Source organism: Sciurus vulgaris (assembly GCF_902686455.1).
Source record: "Sciurus vulgaris genome assembly, chromosome: 12".
NCBI lineage: Eukaryota > Metazoa > Chordata > Mammalia > Rodentia > Sciuridae > Sciurus > Sciurus vulgaris.
In genome coordinates, this window is record NC_136473.1 from 111,697,162 (window position 1) to 111,721,321 (window position 24,160).

Here is a 24,160-nt window from a genome sequence, read left to right on the forward strand (position 1 = left end):
CTACTTGAGAACATGCTCACCATACTTTTGGAATTAAGTCTGGAACATATCTTTCAATGCACACTAGTTGTCAGCCGTCACCATGACTGTAGATCATTCTTCTAAGTACAGAGGGACTCACATCCATTATGCCATCTCGTTCCTTATGAACTAAGTCTGACTGCTCCCTCTTCACAGGCAAAGGGAGCAGAGAGCACTGGTGTCCCACCCCAAGCCCCCACTGGGACACTTGGGCCCATTGCCCTTCGGGCTTGGTGGGCAGAGCAGACCAGCCTTGAGCCTGGCGACCCAGGGGGTCCCAGAGGGGTGTGAGAATCAAAGCCCACCCTTGGGCCACTCCTCAGGGCCTCAGAGAAGGTGCCAGCTGACTGAAAGGCGGTTCACTGGGAATGTTCTGGTGACCAGTGACTCCTCGCTTCCAATGCACTCTGTCTCCCAGAGGAGGAAATAGGACAATTTTCCAGGGCAGTTCTTTCTGTTTAAAAAAACTACAAAAATAGACGAAATAATATAATGAACTACATGACATATTTTAGTATGTGTTTCTAAAAGGCAAGGATCTTTTTCCTAAGAAAAATACCATTATCCCACCACACAATTTACAATATTTTCTTAGTGTCATCAAATACCTAGTCAGAGTTTAATTTTTCCAACCATCTCGTTCTTTTCTTTCTTCCTCTGTTTACTCTGTTTACTTTGTTAACCCAGCCACCCCCTCTTGAATCCATAGCCTCCTCCCGGCCGTCCCCCCGCCCGCCCCCTTATTTCCTTGGACTCCATTTGTTGGGGAGGCCACGTTTTGTGTCCCACAGAACTCCCTGCAGTCTGGACTTCCCTGTTGCCTCCACGGTGCCATCTGACCTTCTCTCTATTCCTCCTGTCCTTGTTTCACCTGGCGGCTGGACCTGGGGGCTGCCTGGAGTCCAGGCTGGCACCGGGCAGAACCCTTCAGCGTGGCTGGCAGCTTTCCCAGGAGGCTCCACCTGTCCCGCACTCTCTGCTGCCATGCCAAGTGTCCCTGGTAGTCATTGCCTAATGCACTCTTTCACTAGGGGTGATGTCTGTTTCCATTTATTCTCTGGAATGTTTCTACAGAGAGAAACTTCCCCTCGCTGACTACTTGGTCACCCTGATAAATGCCCAGGATACATGTGGGCTCCTTCCCTTTATTCACAATGATTCGTTATTCATAGGTGAGAGGATGCCTGTGATTTGATTCAAAACAATCCAGGGAGAGGAGACTGGCCGTGGGTACAGAGCCGGGGGATAGCCCGAGCTGGCCACTGAGGGCGCGTGCCAGGCGCACCCAGCTGCTCTGTAAGCTCTTCTGCAGGCGTAACCGTCTCACGACGAAAAGAGATTTTCTCCAGTGAAAACTTCAGCAAAGATTTGCTTCCCCAGCACCTTCAAGGGTGAGGTTTGAGGGTCACAATGAGGTTTAATAGCTGCAGTTCTTTTATCAGTACTGGAGAGTCCGTTGTTGGCCCTGGGGGGCTTCTCAGTGTCCCCTATGTTCCTTCCAGTCCGCGCGGGGCATCCTCCAGAGCCCGTGCTTCCATGACCAGGCACCCCATCCTCTCGTGGGCTGGGCCAGCCCTTCCAGGCAGGGCCTTTCTTGGGCTCAGGACCTCCTGTGCCCTGCCTCTCCTCCTTCCTGCTTGGCCTCTGCCATCTAGAAAGAACTCTTCAAGGCTCCAGTTAGATTCTGCGGCCAGGAGCAGGATTTTCTCCCCAGCAGAGCAGCCCGCCTCTGCCACCCTCACCCCCACTGCCGCTGTGCCCACCCCGGCCGCAGGTGTCAGGATGCGTTGAAGGAGCTGGTGTGGGTGGAGGGGAAAGGAGATTAAAATCTGACTTTAAAGGCTCAGGCAGCATCTTGCTTGAGACTAGCTCCCCCTCCCCAGCCCGGCGCCACCCCCGAGCCAGTGCCGGGAGAAGGAAAGGGGGGCACTACGAACACTCGTGTCTCCATCCACCTGAAATTAGGCAGATTTATCTCGACAGTTCCATCAGAGAAGCACTTGGGGAGGAGGAGTGGGGCCTCTGGTTCACACAGCCTTATCTAATCTTCTGGGGGCGGGGGCTCCAGCACAGAGCAGACGGAGCCTCCAGGGACAAGTGCAGGCGAACCCAGCATTGAAGACCAGAGGGGGTCCAAATGGGGGACAGAGCGTTTTGGCTGATTTCCAGGGCAGAGCCAGGTGACCTTGGTCAGTGCGACAGGAGGCTGTTGGCCCGTGAGGCCGCCCAGTGGAGGAGGGGGAGCTGTTGTGAGCTGGGTGTCCCCTTACGGGGAGGGCAGCCTTGGGGACCATGCCTGCCATCCCAGCCACTCTGGAGGCGAAAGCAGGAGCATGGCAAGTTCAAGGCCAGCCTGGGCCACTTAGCAAGACCCTGTCTCAAGATGAAAAATCAAAAGGGCAGAGCACCTCTGGGCTCCATCCCTTGTAACCCCAAAGAAAAAAGTACAGGTGGCCGCTGGCTCAGGAGAGGCTGTGGGCGTGCAGAGCTCTACGTGTGAGCTCACAGCTGGCGGGCTTGGTTTGGGCTGTACTTCCTATTTTGTGCAGGGGGGTCCCCACCGCACTCTCCAGGCTGTGGTGGGGGCGGGAGGAGCTGGTGAGCTGAGGAGCTCTGTGGGTCCTCACGTCTCCCTGACCCCATGAGCACAGGGGTCTGCAGAAAGCCAGGGAGGGCCAAGCTTGTTCCCAGACAGCATCCGGCTGAGCTGCACTCAGGAGGAAGTCCACAGAGGGCCCTGCACAAGGAGATGGCAGGCAGAGAGGGGCCGCCGGGGTTCTCAGGAGTCAGAACCACCCGAGGCCCGAGAGTGAGTCTGAATGTGGAATCACTGCCTCTCAGGGAAAGGCCTCAGAAACGGTGTCCTGTGAGACTCCAGAGGCAGCGCTTGCGTGTGTGAAACCAGAGAAAACGACGGCAGCAGGTGCAGAGGAGAAGACCCGGCACCTCCCAGCTGAGCTGTAGAACACCCAGGCAGGGGGAGGGCTGAGGGGGAGGGCAGCCGGGCCAAGGTGCAGGCCGCAGGACACCGACCAGCAGGTGTTTACTGCTCCTTCCTGCAGGTCCCACAGGCCTGGACCAAAGAACCCCTTGGGGACATGCAGGCCCCGGGGTCAGGGGGCCACCAAGCCCAACAGCACTTGGGGCAGAAAGTGTGATCAGACAGGACAGTGGCCACCTCACTCAGGAACACACAGGGGCTGGGTGTAGCTCAGGCAGAGGGTGCGCTCAGCTCTCGTCAGGCCCTGGGTCTCCAGCACCTGTCACACACACAAAGAGAACACACAGCGTAGTGCCATCCAAGAGCGTCCCCAGCGAGGACGGTGGTACCACGAAGTCGGGATGCCAGGGATGGCGGCCCCAGTGTGCATGCGCGCGCACAGCGGCACCCAGGTGGGCGCGCACACAGATCCTCTCTGGCAGATGCCTCTGCCCCGGAACTTCACCGCCTTAGAGAAAACTGTGCTAAATCAAATGTACAAATTGCAGGGGGACCTGCTTTTAAAGGTGGCCAAGCAGTAAGGGAAGCATGAGGAAGCCTCACCTACCCGCTGTCGACCGGGCAGCCTCTGGTGCTGGCACTGCCCTCCTGAAAACAGCCACAACTTTGCCTTCTTAGTTTTACTGCATTGAAATAGATAAGGTCAGTCTTGCCAGACTTACTGCCTCGTGTGCACGCAGTATGTGCGCGTGAGCATGTGCGCATGAGAGCGTGCAGGGACACATGGGACAGCAGATAGGATCCTGCCAGCCGGGGCTGCTGCCTCCAACAGTTCCTAATTTTTGTTTGTGTTTTTTCAGAACATCATTGACATTAGCACCCCCAAGAAAACATAAGCAGATATATATGTGATCTCAAAATGAGGCAAGATGTTCAGAGCAAATGAGAAAAAGAAAAAATGATGATTTTAATCTCAATTTTTACATGTCTAAGCCACTAAATGAATGATAGCAAAGTGGGAGAAAATCCACAATATATACAGTAGGGAAAGGGCAGAGATCCCCAGTACATAACAGGGTCGTGGGAACCACCTTCTCCAAAGAGGAAGGAGCAAAAGTGACCTCCACGTAACCCACAAAACAAATTGCAGAGTGCACGGCAAAATGCGACATCATTAATCATCAAATGCGGATTTTAAAGCCAGACTCTGGATTTTGCTTCCTGGGTGGCCTGTGTGGTTCTGCCAGTCTGGTTCAATGCTTGAGCCCGTGTTGGTGAGGACACAATACATCAGAGTCCCAGAAACTGCTGGTGCTGACTTTCTGGAAAATAATTCAGCCCTAAGTTTAAAGAGTCTAAAAATGCATTCTTTTCCCTTTTGACTATGTATTCTCATGTGTCATAATTTATTCGTAAGAAATGACAGAGGGCTGGGGTTGTGGCTCAGTGGTAGAGCACTTGCCTAGCATGTGTGAGGCCCTAGGTTCCATCCCCAGCACCACATAAAAATAAATAAACAAAATAAAGGCATCATGTCTATCTACAACTAAGAAATACATTTAAAAATAACAGAAGGACAAAAATATCTATTTTCAAGGATGTTGTTTGTAATACCACAATACTAAAAAATCAGTAATAACCTGTATTTGCAACAGTATATTATTAACAGTAATAACCTGTATTTGTAACAATTTAGTGGTTCACTAAATTATTATATATAGCAATACCTCAAGACAGTTAAAAATAGATAGCATTCAGAAAAAAACAACCCTAGGATCTGAGTTGTGGCTCAGTGGGAGAGCACTTGCCTGGCATGCGAGAGGCCCTGGGCTCGATACTCAGCACACATGTAAATAAATAAAATAAAAGATCCATTGACAACTAAAAAAATTTTAAAAGAACATTTGTTCATTAAAAAACAACAATAAACAACCCTAAAGATAGGATCCTACTTTTTAAAAAAATGCATTACAATAGACATTGAAAAAATGTATACCCAAATGTTAATAGTTATTATGTTCCAGTGGTGGGGTAATGGGTAATTTTTATTTTCTTTTTCACACTGTCCTGTATTTTCCAATTTTTCTACAAGTAATGTTTTATTCCTATAATTGCAAAATTCATATAGAAAATAAAAAATATTTCCCCCAGTTTTGAATTGGGAAATCAGATTCCTCCTAACGAGACCCCCCCAGACCCTAGAGAGCACAGGTGTGCTGGGGAGAGAGCAGCAGTCTGGACAGCAACAGCAAAGGCACCTGGCATTTTGGGACTATTTAAATGGACTCAGTCCCACACATCACAAATGTGTAAACCTAGCATGCCAAAGTTTTAAAAGATTCATTTCAAAGCCAGATCACAGCCCTTCACTTGTCAAAACTCCCGCTTCTGGTTATAGTTTGCTCCTTCTCCACATTTGGGAGTGGGTCTCCTTTCCCTGCTTGCAGGGAGAAGAAACCCTTCATTTTTCCATTCCCTCCATTCTGGAGGGCTCGGCTGGGCAGGCGACCAGTGTCCAGGAGGAACTGCCTGAGGGGAAGGGAGCTGGTACCACTGGAGAGTCACTGGTCACAACACACAGGGCAGGCCTGGGGGTGGGAAGCGAAAAGCCAGGTGGCCTCCGCCTGGGTTTCCCCTCACTGGGAGCGAGATTGGAGGGTGGAAGGACCAGCCGCAGCCCAGAGGTGTGGTGAGGCCTGAGACCAGCCAGAACTGGGCTCACTGTGCCAGCCACTGGCCTCAGTGCCCCCTGGGCTGTGAACAGATGCCCAGCTGGGTCTGCGGAGGGAGCCTCCCATCTGTCGGGCGCTTGGCTCGGGTCAGAGCTCCATCAGAGGGTCCTGAGCTCCAGAGGTTTGAAAAATGACTCGGATGGAAAAATGGACTCGTTCAATGACAAATTACCATGACGTTCTGTATTTATAGAGCACCTTCAACCAAGGGAGCGCCGCGTTCTTTATGGATATTAACTCACCTTTCTCGGGATAGAGAAGAGATCATTTTGTCAACTCAATATTTTCGTGTTTTCTCCCCCGTTACTGGGAGAGGAGGGCGGCTATTATGGGGTGCTTTCATGTATTAATCTGGAGGCAATAAATCTTCCTCTCATTTTTTTTCTCCACCAGCAATCTTTTCTTATTGGATATCACATAAGGAATTAAAAATGAATAGCGATGCCTAAAATGTGTGTGTATGTGCATTTATGTGTCGATGTGGCTGTAGTATCTACATAAATATTTAATTTTTATGATCTAAGCCTTCTCCCTCCGTTTTCATGAGCTAGAATTTATTAGCTACTGAACTGTGGAGCTATTATTATTTGCTTTTGCACCTAAATGATTTAAAAGTCAATTATGAATTGGCTGGGGGGTTGGAGGACTGTGGCATGTAATATAGTTCCCGGACTTCAGTTTGTTACCCGATGTCTGGAGCGAGGAAGTGTCCACGATGGGAAGCAGCCTTCTGCCGTCCCGTGCCGGGTGAAACTGGCCAGACAGTGGCCCTGGGTCCCTGGGTTATGAGCTACTTTGCTCGGTTGGGGGGATGGAGTGAAGATGATGGGGGATGGACAGGCAGACCAATAACTCAGAACAGAGCAGACCCCCTGGACTGCCCAGAAAATGACTTAGCACTAGGGGAGTGTGAGGTGGAGCCGCTGGGGACACCTGGGCCTGGGCTTCACACCCCTCTCCAGCAGCAGACAGCACCAACCTGCTTCAGGGTCCCCCAGGAGGGACTGTTGGCATTTCTTATTTATCTGTGAAGTGCAGACCACAAGTAGGAATAATCTACTGCTACAGAATGTCCATCCGTCAAACAGAAAATCCCTCTGCGGAATTCATGTCCTCTGAGCATCCCAAACAGGGATGGGCGTGTCCAGGTGGGAACCAAGGGGAGGTAGCAAGGTGCACTTCCCTGCCTGGCCTGCCTGGAGGAGGGCTTCCCTCTGTGTGAGGGTCTAGTGCAAGGCAGATGCCATTAACCTGGGAATGAGCAAGTGGCAAATCTCTGCTAACAAGCTGGGGGCCCCAGATAAATTTTTAAAAGTGAGAGTGTGCAGCAATGAGCATTTGTAATCCATCCTCAGTTGCCTGTGCATTCTGTTCTGAACACTGAAAAGGACAAAGCACTTCTGGAATGAGAGCCGGGCCCTGGATGCCTTTGCACGTTAGCCAGCTCACCAAGGCACTCTGGCCCGTTGGGCTCCCGAGCTCTGGTTACTGCCCATTAGACTTCCTGATGGCCACCAGCTCAAAATCTGAAGCTGCCGCCCGGCCAGCACATATGCATACACCTGTGTCTGTGCTTCTCCACCCCATGAACAGCTCCACACCTTCACATGCTTTCCCTCATGAATGAAACTGGATTAAACTTCATTTTCAATATTCAGGTGACTCTTAAAACTAAGAGAAAATTGGAGACCAAAAAAAATAAGAAGCAGGGCAGAGAATATTCTGCAGGTTATCTCAAAATGGAATTTCTTCAACAGAATTAGTTCCAAATTCTAATATTTGTTTAAAAATAAAACTAATATAGGACATCATAAAGATGGACTTTAATACACAAAACCATCAAGCAGCTTGGGTGGGTCCAAAGACAAACTGGCTGTCTGCTGGTTCTGAAGCAGGTCCGTGCTGTCTCTGGCAAGTGGTCAGGAAAGTCTGTAAAGGGAGGCTCTTGCAGGGGTCATTTGTTTGATTTTAGGTCTCCTAAGTGTCACGATCGGTAGCAATAATGAGGTCTGTGCTGAGTAGCAAACTCAGAAGCTGCAACTGGAACCCCCGGTGAAGTTAATTAAGTCTGAGTCTTGGAATCTGCAGCTCGCCGGTGCCAGAATAAATCCAGTGTGCTGTCAGCAGGCTGAACCGGGACAGCAGAGCTCCAACGAGGAATTTCTATGCAGTAAATATCACTTAAATTCCTCTCAAAGTTGGAGCTGGTGTCAAAGTCCAAAAAAGCAATATTCCTCAGCACTGCTGTCAGGACTGTGCGCGTGCCTGGCCGTGGATCATCCCAGCACTCAAATGAGCAGAGGAGAGAGACAGCGAGTTAATGTCACCCAGCTGGCTGCTCAAAGAATGACTCTAACTGCAGCCTGAGAAATATGGTGAGGGCACGGCCAGTCATCAATGACCTCTGAGTGACTGGACGCTCAGAATCTTCTGGCAGCCTGGGCCGGGAAAATAATTCCCAATGCTGAGAAATAGACGGCTCTCCAAACGTTTCAGAGAAACCAACTCTTTCACTTCCCAGTCACAGAGCTGGAAGGACCTGGAGGAGCACACAGAGGACAGGAGGTGGTGGGGCCCCTGAGCACTGCCTCGGCCTCACTGATCTGGGTTGGAGAGGGGCTGGGCACCGGGGAGGCTGTGTGCAAGCTGGCACACGTGGCGCCAAGTCTGGACAGTTCTCGGAAAGGAAGGCCGCAGGTGGGGAAGGAAGGAAGGAGGGGAGGAGGAGGTGCAGGGCAAGGAGACTGAGGGTGGGAGAGAAGAGTGGGACAACATGAAGCCAATGAGAAGCAATAGAGACGGAGATACAGTGCTGGGGTGCTAGGTAGCTCTCCAGAGCTGGCTTTTTACAGAGTACATGTTGCAGATAAACATTGCGATCTTGGCGTCTTTTCAGCAACTGTATTATTACACTTGCCCTTCGTTTTTTGTGCTTTAATTAGAAACTTTTCGTTTTTAAAATAAAGTCGACTGAAGTTGGGGTCAGTGCTGTCTACCTCTGTTCCCAGCACTGGGACAACCACAGGCAGAATCCGCCTTTGTTCCCATCTTTCACCCTGCTCGCCAGCTCTCTGCTTTCAGAAAATGGGTAGGGGCTGAGAAAGAGAAAACAAGAGCTTTGGGGGGCTGGAGATGCTTAGGCGCCTGCACCCTTGCCCAAGCAGGGGGCGGCCAGTCCTGCACCCGAGAACCGTGCTGCCCAGTCTCCTCAGGGACTGTGTTGGCGGCACTCTGGGAGGGTACCCCGGAGATGTTCAAAAGTGGACTAGATTCATCCTCCCTCAGAGAACCAGGACTTGCAGGAGCCCAGCACGCAGTGGGAGGCAGCTCTGTACTCGGAGCTGAGTGTTTGTAAAAAGCCTGCCAGAAACAGGCTGGGGAAATGGATGACCTGCCGCAGCGCAGCCCAGCCTGGGCGTGCAGAGCACGGCTTCCTGCTGGGCTCCCGCAGCCCGGAGCATCTCCGTTCAAGGAGAGGGGCATCTGCATGGGGGAAATTATGAACTTCTTATTTCCATTTAAAAACCAGGCTCCTTGAAGGGAACTTAAAAACAGTTTTATTACTGCCACGGAAAGACAATTGCTGCCGGCCACAGTTGGTACATTCTGCAGAAAAACAGTGCCAAGTACCTCCTGTTCGACGCCAGGGCTTCCTCCCAAGGCGGCTGCTGAAGGCATGTGTCTTATTACCAGTGTCAGAGGTCCTGGGGGGTTTTGTTGTCTCCAATAATGAGAGGCCAACTCCAGGGCTGTGTGCTTTTTAAGTCAGTGAACAAAACATTAAAAACAAAGAAACTGCTTTTCTTCTTCGCCATTTCTCTGACCCTCCCCTGTAAACATGTAGGACGTTAAACACATACACACACCAAAAAAAAAAAAAAAAAAAAAAAAAAACCCAGTTTTTTAAAAAAGGCAGGATCTCACTATTTCCCATCTCACTATGTACCCAGGCCGGTCTCAGACTCCTGGGCTCAGGGAGTCCTCCCACCTCAGCCTCAGAGCAGGTAGGACCATGGTACGCACCAACACACCCAACTAGAAAAAGGGAAATTTGTTAGCCAAATGAATCACCAGTTTTAATTCAAGCGTAGGTTGACATTTTTCCTAATTTAGTGCTTTTAGAGAATTATAGATTTCAGATCCAATTCTAACCAGCCATTTCAATGAGGTCTATTCTTTTGAATTGTTGAAAGTTCCACTTTGTTCCACAAAATAATGGTTCTTTGAATTTGGTGTTCGACTAATAAATTAGCACATTTCTGTTCCAGTTCTCCATTTAGGTATGCAAGTTGCAAACCTAGGTTCTAAATATCCTCACAGATGAACCAACTCCACAAAATCCTCCTTTGTGTGTGTGTGAATGAGTGACTGTGCGTCACCTGCCTTTCCCCTTCTCCTTTCAAAAGAGAAAGAGAGAAATGATGACTTTTTCAGGCCTCCGCTTCCCAACATGAAGGCTGTGGGCATTTGAAGTCAGAGGGGAGGCAGGCCTGAGCGCTGCTAATTGGGTGCGTCCTGGCGTGTGGGTATAAAGGGCAGCCTGCGACTGTGGGTGTCTGAGTGTGCTGCTGTACCTGGCCTGCTTGGGGACTGAGAAGGCTTGCTGGCCCCAGGTCACAGATCTTGCAGCAGACCTGACTGCAATTCCCTGGATGGTCACTGCTGCAGGGCAGATAGTGACCTTCTATGCTCAACAGCCAAAAGCAGCTCCTGCTCAGTGGCCTTGCAGGAAAGCTGCTCGCCAATGCCAGAAAGGGTTGCCAGGACGACCCAGTGACTGCCTGTCCCCCCAGAGGGCTGGACCAAACAAACGCAGCAGTCCCCAAATCCTTGGGGGCAGGGCTGCCAGGCAACATGTCGCCCACCCCAAGGCTATCCAAGGGCAGTGGCAATGCAATGACTGCCTCTGGTAGTAACCATGAGGTGCAACAGGAGAGGCAGAGCAGCAAGAGTGATGTTGGAGGGGAAAATAAGCTGGTGGGAGATGACGGTGGAGAAGAGTGGGAGGAGACAGGGCGAAGAGCCAGAGGGCAGGAGAGGATGGCCTGAGACCGGGAGGTGAGCGTCGCAGGCAGGGAAGCAGGTCTGTGTGGGGTTGGGAACTGGCCTGGCCTGGCCCTGCTTTCCTGGCTGGTCCATTCTTCTGATGTTACAGAGGGAACCTGGTAGGGGAGGGCCCAGGAGCCTCTTCACTGTGGAGCAGAGATGTCTGTCCCAAGGGCCCTGCACACCGCTCCCAGCTGGGGCTTGGTCCCGCCCCAAGTGAAGTACTTCTTTCCTGGTTCAGACACTTTTGAGAAGCAAGATGTGCCCCCTCCCCCAGACCTCTCCTCAACTGGCCCTTGTGTCTGTGACACACTGGCTCACACACAGGCCCCGGCGCAGGTGCGCGAGGACTCCGCAGCCTTGCAGCATGGTCCCTTCTGCTGAGGCCTGGTCCCTGTACCATGCTGGTCCCAAGGCAGAGCTCGCCCCCACACACACCTGGCACCGGAACTTCTGTGGTTCCAGCTGCGCTTGAGAGGGACTCCAGGGATGCTGGCCAGTGACTCAGAGCAACCCCACCCCGCTTGGTTCCTGCCCTGGGAAGTGAAAGGGAGAGTCAAACCCTGGGGGGAGGAGTGGATGCGCTCCCAGCACCCTGCTGGGCCTGACCAGAGCTGGGTGGGCAGAGCCTGGGCTCCACCAGGGCTGGCGCTGGGGGCCTGTGGTTGTGGCCCAGTGCTGTGACTCATACCATGCTAGCCCTTCAGCTTCCTCCCTGGCATCTCCTACTCTGCAAATTGGCTAGAACCAATGTTTAGCTCCAGCAGCCCCGCCTCAGTGGCCCTGTAGCTGGGGCCCGCCTGCTGTGTGCGTGTGCATGCATGTGTGCACGTGTGTGCACGTGTGTGTGCGTGTGTGTGAGATGCAGAACGAGTTAGATATTCATTGACCTAAAGTGCAAATAAGAATCCAGGCTGGGGCGGGGGTTGGCAGGAGGGAGACTAATACAAGGTGTAAACACGTACTTGGATGATTTTCTTATTTCAGAATCGTATGTTCTTACGTGTCGTAGCACGTGGGACGTAGGGAGGCACAGAGAGAAATAATGACCTGTCCGGCCCAGACCAGAGGTGCAAGCGGCGGGGCACTTCGCAGCACTCTCCCTTCTGCCTCCCCAGCCGACTGCACAGAACCGAGCCGGGACTCAGACCTTCGGCTCTGGGCGGGGCCTCATCGCCTCACCTGGCGGTGCAGGTACCTTCCTGAAGACCCAGATTTGGCTGCCACGGAGCGGGGCGGGAGGGCGGCGCCCACGCGAGGGCGTGGGGCTCGGGGTGACAGTCCCTGCGGTGGCCGCCCCCGCGCGGCGACCCCAGCGCGGCTGCAGGCGTCACAGCGGGCCCGGCCAGGCCCTCCACTCGCTGCGCACCGGTCAGATGTCTCTTCCGCCTCGGAGACAGGAGGCGCTTAGTCCGCTCTGGTTTCTTCTCGTCAAACGTTTTGGGGTGCTCAGAACAGATACCTCAAAACAGTAAGATGGGAAGTGGTCCCCTCTGGACTTACCAAGGGAGCAAGAACACAGGTGGAAGTCGCTGACCTTTGTCATTCGTTTGTTAGGCCCTTGTGCTCACCCACTGCGCTGCTAGCTAGGGGCTGCAGAGACAAAGAAGACTCAAATGTGTGGAGTTCTCAGTGTTTAGCAGGGGCGAACCTGGCGTCAAATAAGTAATGGAAAATGTGCAGAGAACAACAGCGTGAAAACTCAGAAAAAAAAAATCAAACTTATTTTAAAAATAGAGCATTAGCTGGAGGCTAGCTCAGTGGTAGAGCCAAGCAAGGTCCTGGGTTCCGTACTCAGCACCGGAACCCTGCCCCTGAACTACATCTTCAGACAACAGCGCTGGTCTTCACCCTCCAGACTGCTTTCCAGGAGTGTCTCTGAATGGAAAGCCTGGGAACACAGAGGAGGTAGCCAGTTACTTACTTTCTTTTATAAGGTTGACAGTTGGACCCATTTCTCTACATTTAGAAGTACTTCATCTGAAAACCTATCTGTAGGTTGAATGAAAACATACTGAATATATCATTTGAAAATATTAACTGCATATTTTTGTCATCATTGGGTGTTTTGCTGTTTTATTATTATCATCACCATTATTTGTTTACTTATTTGTGAGATGGGGTCTTGCTGTGTTGCCCAGGCTGGTCTCAAACTCCTGGGCTCAAGCCAACCTTCCACCTCAGCCTCCTTAGTACCTGGGACTGCAGTGTACCTCCATGCCCACAGGCTAAAATAGCATCCTGTTTAACAAGAAATTTACCCCCGATTCCTGACTTTTATCTCACCCTATAGAATAGAAATAGTTGCCCACCGAAGGAAATTGGTTCTGTCTGAAAGAAGCACAGCAGTTTGCCCAGGCGCTGCCAGGTGGGGAGCTTGCTCCTGCTGCCACACCTGTGCGTCCACCCACACAGGCTCTCCTCCCAGGCTTGGTAGGTGATTTTGCTCTTCTCCATCCAGGTGAACCTGTGGGGCAGCGGCAGGACTCCGCTCCATTTGACTGCCGTGCTTCTTTGTTCTTTTCTCCTTTGCTATCATTCTGGTCTTGGGAAATTGGCCTTGTTCTCTTCAGCCAGTGAACTGTGTAAGCGGGTGCGGAGCATGCTACAGACTGTCCAGCACCCCCACCTCAATCCCACAGCCCCTGGGCCGTCTGCCTAATCTGCCCAGAGCAGCTGGTGGTTCTGTGCCAGGAGCAAAAGCATGCCACGATGGAGATCAGCCTGATGCTGCGTGAGACGCCGCCCCAGCTCTGACCAGACAGGCTGGCATCTCATACCTGATTTCTCCCAAGGCACAGGTGGTGTGAGGTCTTTCAGGACAGGCACCTCCCCCTCCCAGCTAGTCCTCAGAGTGCCACCAGAAGTGAAGAAAGCAGGGCTGAGGAACAGTGAATTCTAGGGCTGTCTTCATTAGTATATGTTTGGGTTCTTTTTCTTCTTTCTTCTTTTTATGGTGCGGGGGCTCACATTCTGGGCAAAAGCTCTACCACTGAGCTACAGCCAAGATCCCCAGTCCGTTCATCTATTTTAAACAAAGTAGCTCTTCAGTCTGCCTGTTCGGAATGGCCTGATGTCCATCCACCCTGCAACCTCAAAACGGGGGGAATGAGCACAAGATGGTCCTACGATGTCAAAGTTGTGGCTCACTCTGGTGTTTATCTGACCAAAAAAGACCCAGTATGTGGCTCTAGTGCCTGGGGCGGCCCTGTGTCCCTGAGAGCCTGGGGAGGCCCCTCCTCCAGGAGCATGGTCTCAGCAGTGCTTGTGTTTCTGGTAGGGTCACAAGCTGCTCTGGGCAACTGAGGGACTCAGCAGACGGCTCAGGGCCCTGTGGAAACAAGACATAGCTTGGGCAGTCTGCCCCACGCTCCAGGCCGCCTTGCAAGCCCTGGCCACGAATGCCCAGTTGGAGCTGGATACAGTCATAGATCTTCCAGACCAACCAGAGCCAGTGGGTCCAGGAAGAGCAGTGCACCGGGCATGCTAGGAGTGCTTTGGACGGCCCTGGGCCTTCAGTCAAAGATTGATTTGGCGGCTTTGTGGATTCTGATTCAGGACAAACTTTGAAGCACTGTTAAGGACTTGGGCTCTTCCATAAGCCAAAAGGAACAAAGGAACCCCCCACCCCACAACTAGCTCAACCACCTTCTCCTGTCTTTCTAAAATCTGCACAGTCCTCCGTGTCTGCAGTGAAAACGAGTGCCCTGGCATGCGATCTGGTTAACTCAAGTCAGAGAAGCCAGGAAAGGCTGACCACGGCTATTGCTGGCGTCCCCCTCCCCCACAGTGGCCCCTCACTTCTGCAGTCAGTGGGAGACCGCAGGCCCAGCAGGTGCACCGGCTCACACACGGTAGCTCCAGCAGCAATGGCCGGGAGAGTGCGAAAGGGTGCGGCGTGCGCGCCAGGAAAGCCCTGGGGCCGCTGCTCGCAGGGCTGAGAAACGAAAGCGGCTGTGGATTCTGAGCGCAGGTCTGACGACATCTGGAGTCCCCCTCCGTGAGAACGGAGACCCCTGTGCTCTGCCGGGGAGGATGCTGGGGCGGGGGCTGGCCCGGCGGGCCGAGCCGCTGCACAGTGCGTGCGCGCCGGCTGGCTGCGCTGGGGGAGCGCGAAGCGCGCCTCCCCCGGGTCACCTTGCCCACCGACCCTGGCCCAGAGCCCGGCCCTACCCCTGCTTCTCAGGGGACCCGCGCTCAGCCGGCCCAGGGTCCGCAGCCCCGCCTAGCCCGAGCCCTAACCCTAGCCCGCTGCCGGCCGGGGGCGGCGCGGTCGGGAGGGACCGCAGTGGGGGCGGGCGCCCGAGTGCGCCAGCGGCTCGGAGGCGAGATCGCGGCCGATAACCCGGCGGGGACGGCAGCGCCCGACAGGAAACCTCGAGCGAGCGGAGCTGCGGCCGGGCGGGCCCTGCTCCCGGGACCGCACGAGGGCGGCGGGAAGGTTCGGGACCCACCCGCAGGGGCCGCGCTCCCGGGTCCCACGCGGAGCTGGTCCTTCTCCCGCGCCGGGCGACGCGCGCTGCGGTGGGCTGGACAGGAGGGCCGTGCGAGCCGGGACCGGGAATGAGCTGGCGGTCCCTCCAAGCCAGCCAACAGTGACCCCAGGGTGTCCGCCTGGGGCAGCAGGGCGCCCTGGCAGCGCTCCTCTGCGCCGCGCCGCGCCCGACAGGCCAGAGGCCTCGCTGAGCGCAGACCTGTGCTCAGGCGCCTGGGCGGCAGGACGGTTCCCCGCGGGAGGGCACAGACGCAAGGTCCCCTTCCGGCTCTCGGCCGCGGTCTTCCCAGGGGTCCCAGCCACCACCTCCCAACTTGCGGTGGGACTGGCTGGTGCGCCTCGGTAGGTCTGCACCGCTCGGCCGGCCTGGCTCCTCTGCGCTGCTCACGTAGCGATGGCGGCGGGGGCGGGGGTGGGGGGGTGCTGGCTTGCGCAGTGAACGCATCTCATTCCTACAGCAGTGGATAATAACGACAATGAGGAGCACGCTATGGCCCCGTAGCTGTAATCTGTGTGCACAAATAAAGGTGATCATTTTTCAAGTACCGTTATGGTGAAAATTTCCGTGTAGCTGGGGTATCCAAACCTGGCAAGTCATCCAGAAATATCCCAAGCCAGCGCTCCTAAATGGCCCGCTTGCAGGCCTAGCACTCTGGAGGCTGAGACCAGAGGACCCCTTGAGCCCTGGAGTCTGCAGCAGCCTGAGCAACAGAGCCAAACCCTGTCTAAAATAAAAGGTTAGAAAGATACCCAGCCTCAGCCAAGTTCAAAGATCTTTGCTAGACTGACCCTGTGTCCCTCTTTCTGCATTGCCAGAACAGTGATGCTCATGCCTTCCCGATTTAAGCGTTCACGTAGTTGGGTGATTAGTATCATAAATACAACATTCGGTGCAAAGCAAAAGACAAGAAAAATCGTTCCAGACTCTCTTCCCCTGGCTTCCCTGCAGAGGTAGCTGAGGATGATTTGTGTGCCATTAACTGTCCAAACATACATTAAACACATTTTCAACAGTATGAAATACAATGTTGCATGACCATCACCACTATCCATTTCTACTCTCCATCTTCCATCAGCGCAAACAAAAACTCCATTCAGATGCACTTTTGTGAATATAAACGCATACATACATATGGAACCTACATAATGTTCCTTTTTTTACATACAAATACTATACATACCATTTTAAATCTTGTTTTGTTAATTTTTAACATAATTATCTTGGACATCTGTTCATAGTAGCATGTATAGGGATATCTGTTGTGTAAGCGAGTGTGTGTGCATGACTGTTATATAAATATACCAAAATTTAGCTGGGCGAGGTGGCACACACTTGCAATCCCTGCAACTGAGGCAGGAGGATTGCAAGACCCTGTCTCGAAATAAACGACAAAAGAGTCTGTGAATGCAGCTCTGTAATAGAACACTCTCAGTTCAATCCCCAGTGCCAAGTAAATAAATAAACCAGAATGTATCAGATTCCTAGTTAGTGAACTTTTAAGTTAGTTTTTTTCCTTCGGCTAATGATGCAATGAACATTTTTGTACATATAACTTTATATACTAGAAGGGTTTATCTGTAAAATAAATTCTCAAAGAAATGGCAAAATCCTTCCTGGAATTTTGACATAAAGGGGCTTGATCTGGAGCAGATTTCTTTTATTTATTCATTTTTGTGTTTTTTTTCTTGCAGTACTAGGCGTTGTGTTTTTTTCTTGCATTACTAGGCCAGGGAGGGCCCTCCCACTGAGCTGCACTCCCAGCCCTTTTTACAATTCTTTATTTTGAGGTAGGGTCTTGCTAAGTTGCTGAGGCTGCCCTTGAACTTTCCATTCGGCCTCAGTCTCCCCAGTTGCTGGGGTTACAGACCTGTGCCACCATGCCCAGGTGGTGGATTCCTTTTAAACACTGCTAATGTTCAAGAACCTAATGTGAGGGTCGTGCACTTGTGACAAAGAACAAAATCCTGGGGAGCCCGGCCCCTCATCTGTTCTCTGCTGTGCAAGTACGGGGGGACCAGGGGGGGTCACTTTGGCTTCCTGACCTTTGGTCTTTTCATCTGCAAAGTGGAGCAAATAAGATCTGCCCAGGTTACGCCACTCAAGTGTTGTTATGATCAGATGAAATAAGAAATGCCAGAGGGTTTTCTACACTGAGTGTGTGGAGACAACGTTCCTAAGGGGATGAGTGTTAGAGTGTCAGTCCCTGGAGCCTGCACTGGCATTAGGAGGACATTTTCCTGAGTGTACGTGTGGCCTCTTTCTGTATGTATCGTTTTAGATGTATGTGTATATTCCCAAGGTTTTTTAGGACAACGTTTTTTTTGCTCTCAAATGATTACGAATTATAAACAGCAATACTTTGAAGGCAACCTGGTATTGTGTTAGTAGTGGTTGTGCTTGAACATGAAATTACGGGTGATTTTGATTTCTCTAGCTACTTTTTTTTCTTTATAGTGAGTTGGTTTACTTGAAAAGAAAAAGAAAAATGATCACGTAAAAATTAGTTGTATTGCACTAAACATAACAACTTTAATGGAAATAAAAATATGAGAAGGGAAATACCCACAGTCCTGTTACCCCAAGATACCAAACGGTCCCTTCCCGCCTCCATGGAATCTTTGGCTGTGAGAATATTTGATCGGTAGGTGTGACCAGATGATCACTGTACAATAAAACAGGAACACCTGAAATCCAAGGAAGCGGCTGAGAGTCTGGCGAGCCGCAGCGGTAGCGACACACTCGGCCGTGCTGGAAGCTCCTGCAAGGCTGCTCTGCAGGTCAGGGGGCCCGGGGTCCTGGGCGGCCAAGGTGTGTCCTGGGCTCACATACGCACCCAGCCCCTAGACGTCTTAGCACACTGGCCCTCAAGGGAGGAAGGCTGGTCGTAGAGTAAGGACACTGCTGTGCAGCTGGCCCGGAGGAGGACCAGGCGTCATCTAGGGCAGTGCCCCATGGTGGCTAGGAACACAGGCCATGGCTCCAAACACACCTGGATTCAACCTGGCTCTTGACCTCAGTTGTTATCCGAGCCTCAGTTTCCCAAGTGGTAAAGGAAGAATCACTGTGATGCATGAACTCGCACGAGAGTCCCAGGACAGGACAGCCTCGGTTGTGATTGTCATTGTCACTCTGTGTAACTGGCTTGTAGCTTGGCCACTGCTGTCAAAGCTGCTCAGGGAGGGGAACAGTGCCAGAGGGGCACTGGGCACCCTGGAATACCAGTGGGCTGGTGTCGTACCCCACAGCCTGCTCAGCACAGGCACCCCCAGAGCTGCTGCCACCGCTTCCTGAAGACATGTGACTTCCTGTTTTCTAAATCTTTAGCCTGCAATGTCACTGTCAGTTAGTCTGAGACTAGGAGTGGGGTTGGGCAGCAGGGGGACCCTGGGCTCAGAGTTGAGGGTGCAAAGGAGGAAGGTCAGAGGCTTGGAAGGTGGCTGCTCCCACCTTGGTCATGGGCTATTGTGATCAATACTAGTGACACTGGCTCCTATGTGCTGAGCATTCACCAGGTGCTAGATCCACCCCACCGGAGGGTCCCTCACCCTAGGAAGGAGCCAGAGTTGCTCCAGGGTCACATGGTAGATGAGCCATATCTTAGACACAGCTGGCTGCCTTCAAAGGACTTGTCCTCGCTTGCAGCACCAGAGTTCTTCCTGTTGAAGTGGAGGTGAAGTAGACTTGAGTGGGACTGGAAAGTAACCAAAGTTACTTCTTACACTCTGAAAATTAGAGCTCTCCATCGTCATCGGTGGGTGATGAGCTGGCTCCCCCTCACCAGAGGCAAGAGCTGCGGCTCAGGTCAGGGGAATCCCTGCAAGAGGGTGGAAGTCCTTCGACGGAGGGCACCCCAGAGGCCCTGGGACAGAGCGGGGAGAGAAGGAACTTTGCCTCAGGTGCACTCGGGCACTTTCCAGCTGTGTGACCTTTGGGAGCCTTCATTTACTTCCCCATAAAATGGAATTGTAAATGATCTGCTCAGATCAAAAAGATCAGTCTGTGCAAGAAGCCAGACGGGGTGAGTGCAGAACACGCTCTAGACTGTGCGTCTAGCCGGCGTCATTCTGAAGCTGGGGCTCCTCCCGGGCCCTGCCCTCCACAGTCACCAGCAACAGGGTCCTCACGCAGTCCTGAAAGGCAGGTGTCCCTGCAAACCAGGGAACTTGGCTAGAAGGGTAGGAGAAGAGGGGCCTGCCCGCTCCTGCCGTTTGCACCAGCAGAACCTCTGTGGTGGCCAGAAGGGCACTGAAGCAGGGTAGTGCTGTGTGCCTGCCACCCAGCTGCTCGGGAGGGAGGCTGAAGCAGGAGGTCAGTGAGTAGAGGTCAGCCTGGGCAACAGACACGGTCCAGAAAGAAAGGCTGCTGGAGAGGCAGGCTCATTTGCTGGGCAAATCCTACACCCTTGGTCTCACTTGCTCTCTGTCATCACCCTGTGATGGCAGTCTTGGTGACCTGCTTCTATGGATGGGGGAACTGGAGCGGGGGAGCTAAGAAAGCTGCCCCAGAACACCAGCCAGCAGCGGAGCCAAGCACGACTGAGTCTTCCTGACTGGAAGGCTGCATCGTCTCCTTTTTGAGGGGCAGCAAGGGAACCAGAGCCCAGTGGCCATGCCATCTGGCCAGCCCGCTGAGGGAGGGACTTGTGACATGAGCCCATCAAAACTGCTGTGGTGTCCAAGGGGCAGACAGCAAGGGCTGTGCCTCCAGAGGCAGGTGAGGGGCTCGGGAAGGAGGTGAACAGGTCTCTGCCTGGGGTATGTGGAGACGGACAGTGAGAAACTGGGACTGCCTTTGAGACAGCACCCTGGAGGACAACTTGCTGCTGGTGGCCAGCCCTGCCTGTGTGGCCTCATGAGCTCAGCTGGGAGCCCCACCCAGACACTGGACACCATTGTCCTTACGGAGGAACTAGAAGCCTGTCATTTATAGATTGCCTGAGGCTGCGATATTTCATGTGAGTCTCACCACGGTCTTAAGGTAGACGTGAGGCCCTCCATTTTACAGATGAAGAAACTGAGGCCCAGAGAAGTGAGGTCTTTCCAAGACCATGCAGTTAATAAATGGCAGGAGAAGAACTAGCATCTCCCTGCCCCTGGTCCAGGCCTCTTCAGCCTCAACAGCCACTGGCAGAGCTGATGCCCCCAAATTATTTAAGTGATGATGTAATTGAACTGGGTCCTGGGTCCTTACACGGAACTTTCTGGCTATCACTGCCTTTTCTGGGCCTCGCCTCCAAGCACAGCACAGTAAACGGAGGAGTGGGAGGGCCGCTGAGAAGGTGTGTGGGCTTAACGTCCTCTCCTCCCCAAGCAACAGGGCTGCATCACACTTGCCCTGGCCCTAAGGTCCTGCTGCTTGCTGAAAAGGAAGAACACTTGTCCCTATTACTCGTCTCCAGGAAGGCAGCCGGTCCCCTGCCCCTACCGTGCTGCGTCTGCACAACACAAAGAAGCAGCTCTTCCTATTTGTTCTAAATTTACCATCCAGTGATTTTCTGTTCTCACTTTATGTGTCAAGCAGTTGAACACTTTCCTCTCCTTTTTAATGATCCCAGCCACCCTGTAAATTGCCACTGATGTCTCCTCTCTAGCCTAGAAGGCAACCCCCCCCTCCGGGCTTTGGTGGCCTTGGCTGGGGCCAGCTGTCCTGAGGTTCTTAGTGCCTTGCCCAGGGTCAGCTGGGCGCTACGGAGGAGATGCAGCAGAGGTCTCGGTGCTTGTGGCCAAGGAGGGACGCAAGTCCTGCTAGGTCCGTGGAGTGCTTTGTGGGCTGCAGGTGTTGCCTGGGAGACCTGCCCGCACAGCTGGGCCAGGCAGCCACTGGGTCACCGCCCTGGGTTCTTGCGATCTTGCTTGAGAGGATTCCCAGCAAGACACCAGCCTTAGTGAACGAGAAGTAAAGTGTGTAAGAAGGGAGGACAAGGGAAAAGGGGACATTCTTGAGTGAGGGTGGGTCCTCTCAGAGTGGAGGAGCACACCCCATGCTCTCCAGTTTTATTGGGAGGGTCACAGGGAAGTTTCCAGAAAGTCCCACCCAGGTTCCCCTCATTTTGGGGGGGTACTGGGGAGTGAATCCAGGGGTACTTAACCCTGAACTGCATCCCCAGCTCTTTTTTGTGTTTTATTTAGAGGCAGAGTCTCACTGAGTTACTTAGGGCCTTGCTAAGTCACTGAGACTGGCTTTGAACTTGCCATCCTCCTGCCTCAGCCTCCGGAGCCACAGGGATTACAGGCTTGTGCCACTGCACCTGGCCACCTCTTGACTTTTGACAGCAGGGTTGTCTTGGACTTCCAAGTCCCACCGTGCTTAGTAAAGGGTCACTTTGGCCCATTCTCACCGATTCTAATAGGAAGTTGTTCTTACAGATTTTATGGTTGGGGGAATTATTCTTATCTCCCAGTTCTGGAATGTGTGAGGGTAACTGGCAGGGAGGAGACTTCTGGGCCTGCACTTCTATAGACAACAGGTGGTTTGCTGAGGAACATAACATGTCCTATTGACTTAAGCTGGGGGGTCGGGGGGCTGCAGGTACATCACTTTTTAAACGGAAGGCCCGTGGGGGCCAGCACAGTGGGCAGTCTACAGCATTCCCTAACTAGGGTTCCCACCACCACAAGGGCTGTGGCAGGAGATGGGGGTGGTGCAGGAGTTGGGTAGTGCCAGACTGGCAGGCCTGGTAGGGAACTGGCTCCAGCGAAGGCAGGCATCAGAGGCACCGCGTGGTCAAGGAGGGTCAGTATAGGAGGAGGGTCAGCGTGCTGAGCAGGTGCGGTCAGGCCCTGGGCTGGTGAGGCAGGCTCCCGGGGGTGGCAGGAGTCTGGGCTTCCCTGCAAGAGCCCGGATCATTCATAGTCTCTGAGCAGGGACTGTGGGAGTTGACAGAAAGCTGCCTGGGTCCAGGAGGGTCTTGAATTAGGGTGGGCACCAAAGATTGTGAACAGAGGAGTTCAGGGTGGAGGGATGGGGACAGTGGGGCAGCCTAGTCACCAGCTCCATGGCTTATGGGGGAAGCCAAAAGGCTGCCGGCATGGAAGGGTGGGGTCCCCATGAGCTCTCTCCCGGGGTCCTGGGGCCTGTCGCCTGTGGTGCCCTCAGCATCGGAGGTAAGGAACGTGGCGGGTTCATCCTGCTTGACAGAAGCAGCAGCCAGAGGGTAAATAACTTGCAGGAGTCACCCAGCTGTGCTCCGGAGGACCTTGTCCATTCCCTGTGCCCACACAGGCCCTCTGTGGCCACCAGAGGGCGTGCGCCTCAGGAAGCGGGGGCCACTGAGCCCGCAGGGGTGGGTGAGTGAGGGGAGACGCGGCTGGAGCTGCTGCAGACCCACCAAGGAGTGCAGCACAGCCCAGAAGCTGCGTCTCCTCCCTGACATTGCTGGGCTCTTTTAAGTGGAAATGCGAGCAGCACACTTACTGGACCCATGCTCCTGCCCTTTGTGTCCCAGTACCAGCTCAGCGTGCACCGGGGCAGTGTGACAAGGTCTGTGCGACAGTAGGAGTCAGGGCACCCTTGGACATCTGGAGTGGAGAGGCCACACAGAGGACTGCTGAGCTAAAAGTGACAGGAGGCATCCAAGTTTAGCCCTGGCAGGGTCGTAGGGAGGGAGAGAGGAGCCAGCTGGGTGAAGGCACAGAGGTCAAGGCTGTGGAAGGGCAAGGTGTGTCTAGAGGGCCAGACAAGGCCCAGGCCCTGGAGGCAGGACTGGGGGCAGGGAGTTCAGGCCCCAGAGGGAGGTGGACCTCTGACCACTTGGGCCCTGGGGGCAGGAAGCCAAGCACCAGAGCCGCCACCAGGGGGAGAGTACAGGCAGTGAGGAAGCTGGGAGTCAAGGGCAGAGCTAGCCTGGTTCTCACCTGGCCAATTCTCTGGGACCACCCTTCCCAGGTCCCGGAGTCCTGCTCTCTCCCCATCGGAGGCCTCGGGAGCCACATGCCCTGGTCATCCAGGTGTGGGCATCTTGCTGAGGCTTCCTGAGTTCTTGGCTCCTGTGGGACTCACTTGCAGCTGGGGCCACACACCCGAGGCAGAAGCCCTGTGCAGGGGGGCAGCTTCACCTGGGGTCTGCCTCCCGTCTTCCCAGCCTCACAGAGCCACCACTGGGGCAAGCTGTTTTCCAGGAGCTGGTTGGGGTGGGGTAGTAGGGAGGGGTCTAATGTCCTGGTCATGATTTCTTTGGCCACACAGGCATAGGGCCACTCTGGGGTGCTGGGATGTGTTCTTGTTACTCTGGGCCTGGCTGACCAGGGTCATTTCTTTGCACAGAAGCACAGAGTTTTGGTCTGCTGGATCCTAAACTCTGCTACCTGCTGGATGGGATCCTCTTCATCTACGGTGTCATTGTCACTGCTCTGTTCCTGAGAGCAAAGGTGGGTGTCCCTGGGCTCGGGAGAGGTACAGGCTTAGCCTCGTGGGGAATGAGCTTCAGGCTTTGGTGGTACCTGGGGCTTGGTACTCACAAGCAGAGCAGGGAGCAGACCAAGTGCATATTTGGGGCTGAGCCTGAGGGTGCGGGGAGCTGCCCTGGCAGGGGCCACTGCTGGAGAGCAAGAGGCTTATGCACAGGTGGTCCTGCTCAGGTGGAGGACCCACAGCCCCTTCCCAAGTCCTGCTGCCAGTTGCCAGTTGAGGTCATGCCAGCTTTCTTGAGACCTCACTTTCCCCACCTGCAGATGGAAGGGTTGGCTCAGAGCCTGGATTTCACCACCGGCCAGCAAACCCTGAATTTCTTAGAGGGGCTGGATCAGGGGTGGGCAGAGGGTGGGGTCACCGTCGTCACTTCAGTGCACCCTACTTCCCTCTGGATTTTGTGCTCTGACAAGATTTTACTTTAAAAAGAAAAACAGATCAGTCTTTTTTTCTATTTTTTTTTTTTTTTTTTTTTTTTTTTTTTTAATTTGGAAAGGGACCCCAGCTGATCTCCAAGT

General features: G+C 53.4%; 1 protein-coding gene across 2 annotated transcripts in view; it reads left to right on the forward strand.

The window, feature by feature from the left end:
• Nucleotides 1-24,160, forward strand: part of CD247 (CD247 molecule) — a 58,915-nt gene that overhangs the window by 29,218 nt on the left and 5,537 nt on the right. For both annotated transcript variants that reach the window (XM_079106594.1, XM_079106593.1), the window contains exon 2: nucleotides 23,499-23,602. In XM_079106594.1, the coding sequence (XP_078962720.1) occupies nucleotides 23,499-23,602 (104 nt within the window). The remainder of the gene's footprint in view (nucleotides 1-23,498; nucleotides 23,603-24,160) is intronic.